This window comes from Phalacrocorax aristotelis, chromosome 8 (assembly GCF_949628215.1).
Source record: "Phalacrocorax aristotelis chromosome 8, bGulAri2.1, whole genome shotgun sequence".
Lineage (NCBI taxonomy): Eukaryota > Metazoa > Chordata > Aves > Suliformes > Phalacrocoracidae > Phalacrocorax > Phalacrocorax aristotelis.
Genome location: NC_134283.1, coordinates 3,226,760 through 3,237,917, shown reverse-complemented (window position 1 = coordinate 3,237,917; position 11,158 = coordinate 3,226,760). Strand labels below are relative to the sequence as shown.

The window sequence follows — 11,158 nt, the reverse complement described above, 5'->3', positions numbered from 1 at the left end:
GGGCAGATGCTCAGCCTCCCCTGCTACATCATTGCCTTCAACCAAGGCAGATGCTCCTGTTTTTCCCCTTGGTTGTCCCCAACCACCTTCACTAGACCAGGCCCCAGGAAAAAGGTGGACAGAGAAGACAGCAGGGAAAGGCTCCACCAGGCAATAACGGGGAAAGGACAGGAAGATGCCTTTGAGCAGGACCATAAATAACTGCACCCCCATCCCATGATCTTGGAGCATCACAGCCCAGGTCAGAGAGCTAAGGGCACCATGGTCAGTGCCACGACAGATGGGCAGGGACCTATCTCCATGCTCCCTGATATGAAGGCCCTCAGAGTGATACCCTCTTCCTCCCTCCATTGCATTACAGCATTTTGGCTCATCCCTCTCCTGCTCCAGAGAAGAAGCCAGGCAGTTACAGAGCAAGGAAAGAGGCAACAGCAGAGGCTTAACACACACCTTGCTGCAGGGAAGACCAGGGCAGAAGCAAACCAGAGGTACCAGGCTCTCCCCACCAGAGATATGATACCCCACTCATCGCATCAAAAAAACGACATTGCAAGAGGAATACAAAATATAGCACTTTATTTGCTGGAAAATTAAAAAAAATACAAAAAAAAATCCATAAACTTCAGGCATAAAATAAATAGGCAGCTTAGTAGCACGCACACACGTGCAGTCCTGGTTTGTGTCAGCTGCAAGGCACAAGCCCCACGGCCAAGCAGCTCCCGGGTGCTGGGTGCACACACAAAGCATGTTAATGAGGATTTACACATGGATGCCACTGCCTGGTCACGCTTGGGAAAGGCCAACACATGCATTTGTGAGGGTGAAGCCAACCTATTCACACTATGCTGCTATCTTTAAAATTAAAGATATTTATATAAACTCTGTCTCTATTTAGGAAAAATTAAGATTCCTAAGTTCATATATTCAACATTTACATATATAATCTCCACATCAGTTTCCAAGTTTCAAAACCCTTTGGTAGATAAACATATAAACATTATAGCAAAAATAAAGAGGAATTTGAGAAGGTTCTCCTTGGAAGGAATACACTATCCTGCATCAGCCGGACTTTTTGGGGGAGAACACCTGATTTCTGCAAGTAATTTCCTACATTTATGCATTTTAAGGCTTTTCCAAGAGTAACCTCCTACCAAGTCACTATTCTCAGCAAGGTCCAAGTTGCAGACTGCTGGGCAGGTTGTTATAGCTGTTGATTTTCACTTCTGCTTGACTGGCTGCTAACAAAGGCAACACAAAGCACTCTCAGCCCTGACCTTCCCGCACAGCTCAAATGCTCCCTCCTCCCCCTGCCATTAGCTAAAGACAACAGTACCGGCACTACCCTGCCTGGTACAAAAGTCATTTTTAATCAGTAAAGGTTCTATGGGACAGACACTGAGCATCTGAGCTACTTTCTCATGGCACTTTTTACTGCTGTATTTACACAGACTCTGGACTGGAAACAGCAAAGAACAAAACCCAACTGTCCAAAATGGGAATTTAGGCACTAACGGGACCAAACTGGGTCTAAATCAACCCAAACCACCACACTATGTCTGCGGAGAAGGAGGCTCAGACAGCAATCTGTTGGTTTTCTCTGAAGAGCGGCCGCTGGTGCGTTGCACAGATGTCCTGGAAGATCCTGTACACCTGGTCATGCTGCGTCTCATCAGCTACGGGGAGCATGGGGCTGCTGCTGCAGGTCTTCCCAGCCTCCTCCACCACCTGCCTGACACACAGCTGCTCCACCTACGCAAGAAGGAAAGCCATGAAGACACTGAACGAAGAGGAACCCCTTTGGGCATCTCCCACTGCTGCCATCCACCCCCACCAGCTCAGGCAGCAGGGTATGGCGTGGGAGACACACAGCAGAGCAGTTATGCCCAACAGCCCCAGGTGGCCACGTCCAGCCAGGCCAACAGGTCCAGCTCCACAAGCCACCTTGGCAAAGGACCTCTAGGAGAAAAGGAGCAGTCACAGGAGCTCCTCTCCCAGCAGACCTTTAGGGAGGTAAGGACAAGCTGGGGTACATCCCAGCACATGCAGAGTGATCCCCATGTCCAGACACCCAAGGCAAGCAGGTGACCAGGTCAGAAAGTTGTGCAGGGAGACATAGGACCAGTCTCTGAACTTGTAAAGTCCTCTCCAGGACCTCACAGACTTGGTGGGTCTCTTCAAGGGTGGATGCAACACCCTCCCCTGTACCCTCCATGCCACAGCCCTGCTGCCACAGCCTTGCTGGCCCAAGGGGGTCCCACACAGGGTGCAGGCTCCAGAAACACTATGCGTTGCCCCAAGGCTTTGAGATTCCAGAATTGCTTCAGCTTTTCTAGAGAGAAGTTTCCGGCCAGAGCCATGGGAACTACCCCTCTCATCCCATCCCCTCCTTCACCCTCCCAAGCGTTTCCCTGCTGCTGTGGTTGTTCAACACATCTGTTGGCTGCTTGGCTTGAGGCTGTCCCTTAACCATTCCAGGGATTGACTCCCCCATTTCCCACAAGAGAAGGCAGAGTTCCCAGTACCAAGAGGTGGGAACAGGGGGAAAACAGATTTCCTAGCAGTTTAGAAAAAGCTTTTGCTATTTGGGAGCTTTGTTTGCAAACATGATCTACCCAGATCAAGGAACCTCTGAAAAGCAACAGCTCAAGCACCTCTCAGGAGGCTGTGGATAAGCCAATACTCATGCCACACCTGCCACCCAACAAGTTCAGGCACCCCAATGGTCTGTGGCTCAAGGGGTTGAAGCTAGAGCCCTGCTTGTGGTGGGGAAAAAGGGTGATGTGGTCCAGACAAGGGGAAAAAACTGAGCAGTAGAGCTCTAAAGGGCAGCCCTCCATACCTCGACAAGGATGAGCTTACACCGCAGGGGCACAGCGTCTGGGAACTCCTCTCCAAAGCACAGCATGACTCTGCTCTCCGGGAAGCGGCCCTGGCTGTTGTAAAACTGCTGCAGCTCTGCAAGGAGAGGGGAACAGTTGGAAGCTGCCTGCCACAAGCTGCCAGCGTTTGCTACACGGCTTCAGAACCAAGCACCCCACCATGGAAGAAAGCTGCGGGACAAGAGAAGCCAGCTTTGCTGCACAAAGCCTCTAACTGGGAGGCATTTGCTAGTGACACAAGAGACCAGGTTATTCCTTCCTAGATCTGGTAGCATCAGCTATTCATCCAGAGCACTTGAGTAACCCATCAGTGATGACTCCAAAGTGCTCCAAGACCAAGGGCCCCACCCTTTCAACCCACCAAGCGGGCAAAGAAAGAGGGAAATGCTCCTACAAACCTCTGAAGAACAAGTTGGTGTCAAATATCTTCACCACCTCATCGCGGTCCAGTTTGTTGGCCCTGTCCTTGTAGACCATGGTGTTCCCACTCCAGAAGACCCTGCCTTGGCATAACCTCTTGATGAAGATGCCCTGCTTGTTGCTGTGCAGCAGGACGCCCCTCTCCAGGTGCCCAAAGAGCTTCCTGGTGATCTGCTTCTGGCGGTCATTCTGGATGGCATCGGCCGAGGGGAACTGCACGTGCTCCAGGGCATCTGGGGCATACAGCTTCTCGCCGTGGCTGGAGGGCTGGCTGACCGAGATCCGGCAGCCCTCAGTGCACGACGTGGTGAAGTGGCCCACCAGCCTCCCCCCGTAGTAGAAGCTGATCACCATCTGGGAGTAACCTGGGAGGGCACATATACCACCCATCAGAAGATGACAAACCCTGCCTGCTCTTCACTGCAATGCCAAAACTCCATGAGAGCAGCAAAGTTTCCTGGGAGCAAGTCTCACTTGATGGAGGAGACCTACTTGCTAGAGGGCACGTCCTCCAGCACTCAGCCTGATAGCAGCACTGATCAGCAAGCGAGAGCCCCCAGTACTGACCCCCCTTCCTCCTGCAGGCAGATCTCCCCACACTAAAGGCACAACTGATCCCAGCATCCTGGGGCAGCTTCCCAAGCCAGGGTCACAGCCACAGGACAAGAGGCAGGATGCATCCCTGCTCAGCATGCAAACCCTGTGGATACTCAGGGAGGACATGGGACCTCCCAAACCCAGAGCAAACCCTCCCCCAAGGCAGGGAGGCGAGTCAGACACCTTCTGCCACCACATGCACAAGCCCAAGCCCCGGTTGTGGTCATCAAAAGCCTCTCCAAGCAGGGAAGCTGCCTTACCTGAATGATGCTGCTCATAGCCGGAGTATCCATTCATCAGGGGCAACACTGTGGGCAGAGAAAGCAGAGTTGTGCCTGCATGCCCAGCTCCCAGACCCCAATCCCCAGCCTCTCCCCTCCACCAGCCCCCTGGTTCTCTCTCCCAGGCACATCAGGCTTCCCAGCACACACAGAGGAGATGCCAGCAAGTACTCCCAGGTGGATTTAATCTTGTGCAATTGGGTGCTTGCAACCAGCCAGTGTTCAAAATTAAGCATTCTTAATAAGGAAGATAATACAACTGTTGTCCATTACCCACTGCTGCACAGGAAGTTTTTTCTGCCCTGGACAAACAGCTCAGTCCCATTAAGCATTGCACACACTGTCACTACTTACTAGGGCTGGGCTGCTGCACCCACCAGTCAGGTATCAGGGGGTTTCTGCAGGTCTCCTGGGGGGGTGAGGGGCTTCTCTTGATGATCCCCAGGTATTCATCTACGTGGGAGGGCTGTGTGAGACCAGACACTGAGATCAGAGCAGGTTTGATGCCTTGGGCAGCCCCTGCCCTGCGCAGAGAGGCTTGCAGTGCTCAGAGAGGGCCCAAACAGTAACACCATTTGGGATGCCAATGAACTTTTTTGATTAGAAAGAGCAAGTTTGGCATTCCCCAGGCCATACACTCAAATAACACCCTCAAGAGCTACTGAGCAGAAGCAGCCCAAGGGGACACAGCTGAGAAGAGGAACAAAGCTGAGAAACAGCCTCCATCCCCCAAAGGTCTCATTCACTTGCCCGGATGCAAATTGCAAGCACAAGCTATTCATCAGCAATTGTGTCCCAGCACTGGCTCACATGAACGAGCTGCAACACCCGGCATCACTCGCCAGGCTGACTCCCAAAGCTTTGAAGATTAAATTTTAGGAAGGCAACACTGTCAGGCAACTGCCTGCCACCCATCTGCCTCCAGCCAAGGCAACCTGCAGTCGTGGTGAGGGCTTACCTCTTTAATGAGGTCATCGATTGCAGAGGAGCTGCAGTCCATCTCCGTGACATCATTCAGGCTGCTCCCATTGGCAATGCCCGCTTTGCCTGGAAGAAGAGGCCGGGATGATGTGAGCACACCCACCCCCCTGCCGTAGCTCACGTCACCGCTGAGTTTTAGAAACCTTTCACCCTGTGAAAGTTATGAAACCGAGAACCACAGCAGAGCCATGTCACAGCACCTGAGGGCAGGGGCTCACAGCCCCCTCCAGCTCCACTCAGAGCTGCTTTTCAGACCTAAAAACCAGTTCACAACCCATCTTCCCTGTGCACGGTGACCAGCCACAAGGCAAATCAAAAATCCAGCCAGTAGCAGAGACTGCTAGAACAGAAGATGGGTTTGTTTTGGTTTTTTTTTTTTTTTTCTAAGGACCCCAGAGACCAGGGCTGCTGCTGCTTCTCCTTTTTCTGCCAGCCACCCCGAGTGCAGTCATGCTGCTGGTGGGAACCTGCAGTGCCATTTGCATAGCAGCGGCGTGTCCCCCATGTGAACGTGGCTGGAGGAGACCAAGATGCTAAAGGCAGATTTCCTGACAGAGAGATTTACGTCCCCCCCACTGCAAGTTTTATATTTTTTTTTAAAAAAGGAAAAACTGCACACACACCTAACCACAAATAGAGATATACTTAGCACGACCTGCGCCACACCGGACATCGCAGCAGCAACTGCTCTCTGTGAAATTACTGCTACTCTAATCACTGCTGGCAAGAGAGAAGGGATTTGTGTCTTCCCAATGCCCACCCTGGGCAGGGAGCTAAAAGGTTGGGGCTCAAGTACCCCGCCAAAGGGGAATGGATTTTGGATTGGCCCCTACAACATCCTTAATGGGATGGAAGCTCATGCAATGCTGCAGTTATCCCCTATTTCCTGAGCAGCTATTTTGGGGGGTAGAAAAAAAAGTCTGTCCTTCCTCCTCCCTTCCCTGCCACTACAGTGACACAGGGGACATCATCTGCAAAGCAGAACAAGCAAAGCATCATGGCATAAGAGCAGTATCTGGCCAGGAAGCTCTGCTCAGATGTAGGTCAGTGGCACAAGCCTGTGGTTACTTGCAGGACCGACCTGCACCTGGGGGTCAGTCCCTTATCGGGGCACTCACACTTCTGTTCCTCCTCCGGCACGATCCTGTAGACCTTGTAGGGCTCAGAGATGTCCAGCTGGGACCTGTCTGTCACCTCCTCAAAGTCAGGGCTCTTGTTCAAGGCACAGCGCAGTCGTGTCTTCCACGTGGCCGGCTCCGCTTTGTCGCCTTCCTTGAACTTGCCTTTAAAGACAGCCCAGGCCTAAAACAAAGCAACAGCAAAAAAATCCTCCATGTGAGCTCTGCAAATCCCCTCAGCCCCCAGGGCAAAGGAGCTGGGGCTGCAGAGAGCATTTTGCATTTCGCTCTCCCTGCCTCTCTCCGCCCCTTGCACCCTCTCAACCATCCCATGCATATGTGCTGTTTCGCTCCTAGACTGCGGACGCATGCACAGCTGCTGCAGGTGGGGACGGGTATCTGGGTGCAGAGCAGCACCACCTGCCCCAGCGATGCAGCCGGGTGCAGGAAGGGCTGCAGCACCCAGGTTTTTAAAGCAGAGATCAAGATCATAACATGTGACTTCATCCCTGCACTGGCAGGTCAGGAGCTGCTGGGGTCGTGAGGAATCACTGCTGAAGAGTAGTGCTCCTAATTACTCAGTAACACCTCAAAAAAAAAAAAATCAAAGCCAGCCTCATTCTCCAGCTCCTGACTAATAACTGAAAGCTGGTTTCTTTAAATCAGAGCATCATTTGTGCTTTTGGTGGGAGAATACATTTTACCACTGAAGGGAGAATCCAAAATATGTATAATTTTTAGAATATACATTTATTCTATATTTATACATTTTCAGATGGCTGAATTCACTGCCATCCTCAAAACTCAGTGCTCCCGAAGCAGCCACCAACCAGCTGTCACTGCCCCAAAAGCAAACTCTCTCATCAGTACAAATATTTGGAAGTGGGGGCAGAGGGGAGGGAATTCCTGGGGAAGAGCCTGACCTTTTTGGTTTAGGATGGAATTTTCGAGTTTTTCCCCAAAACTGGAAATTCCCCCCTTCAGTGAAATCCAAAACCTCCTTCCCTCCCTTTTTTTACCAGCCTTTTATCAAGAATAGCCTGCTAAGAAGGTTAGAGCAGGTCAAAAGGAACACACCAAGCTCCTTCTCACGTCTGACCAAGATTGAAACATGCTGAAAACAAACCTAAACTTGGCACCAGCATTTGGCAAAGAGGAACAAATACACCCAAAAGAGCCTGAGAGACCAATGGCAGGGTAAAGCACCTCCTGCAGGCATTAGAGATGCAAAAGCCACAGACAACAAGGACACCTCCCGCCAGCAGGACTGTCAGCAAGGAAAAACAGCATTGCTGAATCCAGGTACCACGGAGAAAAGGCGTTAACCATCTGTCCCTACCTTGAAAATAGAGGCGTCCACCTCCTGGTTGTAGTCCTGCTTCCCAGCATGTTTCCATGGGATGCGGAACATGGTTTTCTCCTCATTCTCCCAGATGAGCCCAGGGTACAGCTCGCTGTCGATCTGCTCGATCAGCCACTGCCGGAGCCGCCGGCCACCGTTGCGGTCGCACATCCTGGATGGAGCAAGAGGTCCAGGCCCTGTTAGCTCCCCCAGCACCATCCCACCACAACTGGGGTAACAAGAGATCGTGCCATGCATGTGGCAAACCAGAGCACAGCTAGTAGCGGCACTGCCCACAGAGACAAGCGGCTTTCGGCAGCTCTGCAAGTCCCACATGCCAACATTTGTACATTAAAATGTACAGTGTGTCCCCCCCCGCTTCTTTTATAATGCAAAAAGTCAAGGCATTTCCTCTGAATTACTGCAAATCCTTCCTCCAGCTCTATCAATCAAAGCTCTGCTCACAGAAACTGGCTGACTTGGTGCCCTGCTTACTCCTGTTTTGATGCAGGGTAAGTCCCATAAGAAGCAGATGGGCAGGGATTAAAGCACCCAGTTGTGCTGTCACCTGAGCAAGTGACACTGGGACAGGCCACCCCAGGGCAGACACCCTTTAGCATCTGCAGGAGACGGGAGCCAAGTGCTGTCCCTGGCTGCTCCTGGCACGAGGGTCTGCCCCGGAGCAGACAGCAGCCCCTCTTGCCAGGCACTGCCTCTCTGGGGAGCAGGCACTGGCTCCAGGCAGCACCCAGAGTCACCGCAGCGACCGGGGCTGTACAACCAACCCTCTCGAACAAGAGACCGGTGTGTGGAAAGAGCGGGGTGACATCAAGCCACCCTTGCTGGGGACCACAGGTTCTTTTCAGCCAAAACCACTGGGCGACTTCACGGAGGAGCCAGCAGAAAGCTTCTCCCACCCGGCTGGAAGCAAAGTGCCAGGTTCGACCCTCCCCCAGCATCGCCTGTCACCTCCATGGCAAGACCCACGGGGAATTCAGAAGCTGGTGGCCTGGCAGAAGTGACCAACAGCTCCAGGACCAGCCCTCCAGGCCCCACAGCCCTCCTCCAGATTTTAGAGAGCTGCCTCTCCCTCATTCTTTCTTTATTTGCTGCCCCATGGGAAGCTTTTGGGGAGAAGAGACAAGGATGCTCCTGGTGGTCCCTGATTTGCCACCAGCTCGATGCCACCAACTTCTGTCCCTTTCTCCACTGGCCCACAGTAGGACAGACAGACCTCTCTGCCTATCTGCAGCACAGCCTCTGTTTTTAGGGACGGAGACAGCTAACACCACCAGCCAAGACAACACCAGGGGCACAGCTCCGGATCCCAGCTGCCCCTCCAGAGGTGGATGCCCCAAAGCACACGCCACAGCTCATCCCCTGAAGGACAGGGACACACGGAGCCTCTATGGAGGCTCCTGCACCAAACACCCTGAGTTATGCCAAGATGAAGAGCCCCAGAAATGCTTGCTGAAGTGGGACTCTCTCCTAAGCCCACTTTCTAAAAAATTTGTTCCCATCACTAGCAGAGGCTGGAGCTTCATTTCCCCTCCACAAAAAGCTGAGCAAGCTCTTCAGGCCACCACCACCAGCGACATGAGCCAGCATGTACAGGACACAGAGCCCTTCCCACGCAGCAAGCTTGACCCCACGCCGGGGGCGGGGTGGGAAAGCAGCCAGAAAACCTGGCTGGCAGCACCGCACCATCACCCCAAAACCCACTGCCTTCCCCACACCAGCCCCAAGCCACCTCCAAGCTCTTCCCATCCCACACTTTGCCTCAAAGCAACGCAGGCAGCAGCGCCTCCCACGACCCCGGCGCCCCCACACGGGGCCGTGGGTACCATGCTGGGCTTGCCCCAGTGCCCCCCAGTATCCCGCACCCCCGGCCATGCGTGGCCGCTGCCGGTACCTGTCCTCCGCACCGCTCCGCACCACTGCCCGCACCGCCTACCGCGCCCGCCATTTTATAGCGACCCGGAGGGCGGGCCCGCCAACGCCCACGCCCCCGCGCCGCTCCGCCAATAGGCAGCCTCTCCCGTATCCGCTCCGCCCAATGGGGAGCCGTCCCTGCCTCCGGAGGCCCACTGGGGAGGCGCCCGGTGGGCGCGCGCGGCCGGCGGCACTTTCTCTGAAGGGCGCGCGCCGTTCCGGGAAATCAGCCCGCGGGGAGGGGAGGGGCGAGGGCGGGGCGGGGGCGGGGCGGGGGCGGGGAGGGGGCGGGGCGGGGTGGCGGGACCGCCCCCCCGGTGGGTGACCCGACTCCCACCCGCCTGCTGCCCACGGCGGGTCAGTCCCGGGCTGAGCTCAGCCTCCCAAGGCCGGTCCATCCCCAGTCCCACACCAGTGTCCCCACTCCCAGCCTGGTCCATCCCCACTCCCAGACCAGTCTCCTCAGCCCCAGATCAGTCCATCTCCCACCCCGGAGCACTCTCCCCACTCCCAGACTGGTCCATCCCCAGTCCCAGGCCAGTCTCCTCTATCCAAGATCAGTCCATTCCCAGTCCCAGACCAGTGTCCCCACTCCCAGACTGGTCCATCTCCAGTCCCAAACCAATCCAGTCCCAGACCAATGTCCCGAGTCCCAGACTGGTCCATCCCCAGTCCCAGACCAGTGTCCCGAGCCCCAGACTGGTCCACCTCCAGCCCCAGACCAGTGTCCCCAGTCCTGATTGGTCCATCCCCAGTCCCAGACCAGTCTCCCCACTCCCAGACTGGTCCAGCTCTAGCCCCAGCCCAGTCACTGCTCCCTTGCAGATCAGCCACTGGTGCTGGATCCATCCCTCCCTCCCTTCCCCCAGCCAGGATCGGTGCCCTGGCAGTGCCCAGCAGCCCCAGCCCAGCCTGGATGTACCCAGCCGGGGCCGCGGGCCATAGCGGAGTGTAAAGAACCATCTGCAGCCTGACTTCAGAGGGGTTTTTTTTTGGGATTACCAGATTACACACGCATTTCTTGGAAGAAAACCATAATTACTCCCATGTGGGTAATACAGAGAAATGGGAAATGTATGGAGCTGCACAGATGGTATAATAAAAATAATGATCTAAGGTACACAACCTTTACTGTCATTTATAATAAATAATGCTGTAATAGCCCTTGTTTTTAAACACCCGACTGATCCTAATCAGATCCCCCCTGTGAGATCTGGGGAGAGCCAAAACCATCTTTTGCAATCAGATGCGGTTAGGAGGGTTATTTTTTTTTTTTTTCTACCGAGAAACAAGTTAAACTTTGCGGCAGGGAGGGGGGGTTTGCATCACCAACCCCCACAGCACCGGTCCTGCCTCTCCACACCAGCCAGAGACACACACACCCCCCCCAGAAAATAATTGTTTGTTTTGCAAAAGTTCTGGAAAATTTGGGATATTTTAAAGGGGCTTTGTATAACCAAGCCTCTCCATCCCCTTGTCCCCTCTGAAGCCCAACGAGATGGAGATTAATTGTGACCCCACTACCAGCGCGGTCATTCCATCCTCTCTGGCTTCATTTTGGCTTCACAACTTCACGGGCAGCCTGACAAGGCAAAAATCTCAATTCCC

At 54.0% G+C, this 11,158-nt stretch overlaps 1 protein-coding gene across 2 annotated transcripts; it reads right to left on the bottom strand.

The window, feature by feature from the left end:
- Window positions 1-559: 559 nt before the first annotated feature.
- On the bottom strand, window positions 560-9,604 carry IRF8 (interferon regulatory factor 8). 2 transcript variants are annotated; one of them, XM_075101233.1, is made up of 9 exons: window positions 9,531-9,604; window positions 7,616-7,790; window positions 6,277-6,460; window positions 5,136-5,224; window positions 4,532-4,643; window positions 4,157-4,204; window positions 3,278-3,664; window positions 2,840-2,955; window positions 560-1,749 (listed from the first exon to the last, which is right to left on the bottom strand). In XM_075101233.1, the coding sequence occupies exons 2-9, from the start codon at window positions 7,787-7,789 to the stop codon at window positions 1,573-1,575; spliced, it is 1,287 nt and encodes a 428-aa protein (XP_074957334.1). In that variant the 5' UTR covers window position 7,790; window positions 9,531-9,604; the 3' UTR covers window positions 560-1,572. The 2 variants fall into 2 exon arrangements, with proteins under 2 accessions (XP_074957334.1, XP_074957333.1); XM_075101232.1 differs by lacking the exon at window positions 9,531-9,604 and having other exon boundaries at window positions 7,616-7,811.
- Between the last annotated feature and the right edge of the window lie 1,554 nt (window positions 9,605-11,158).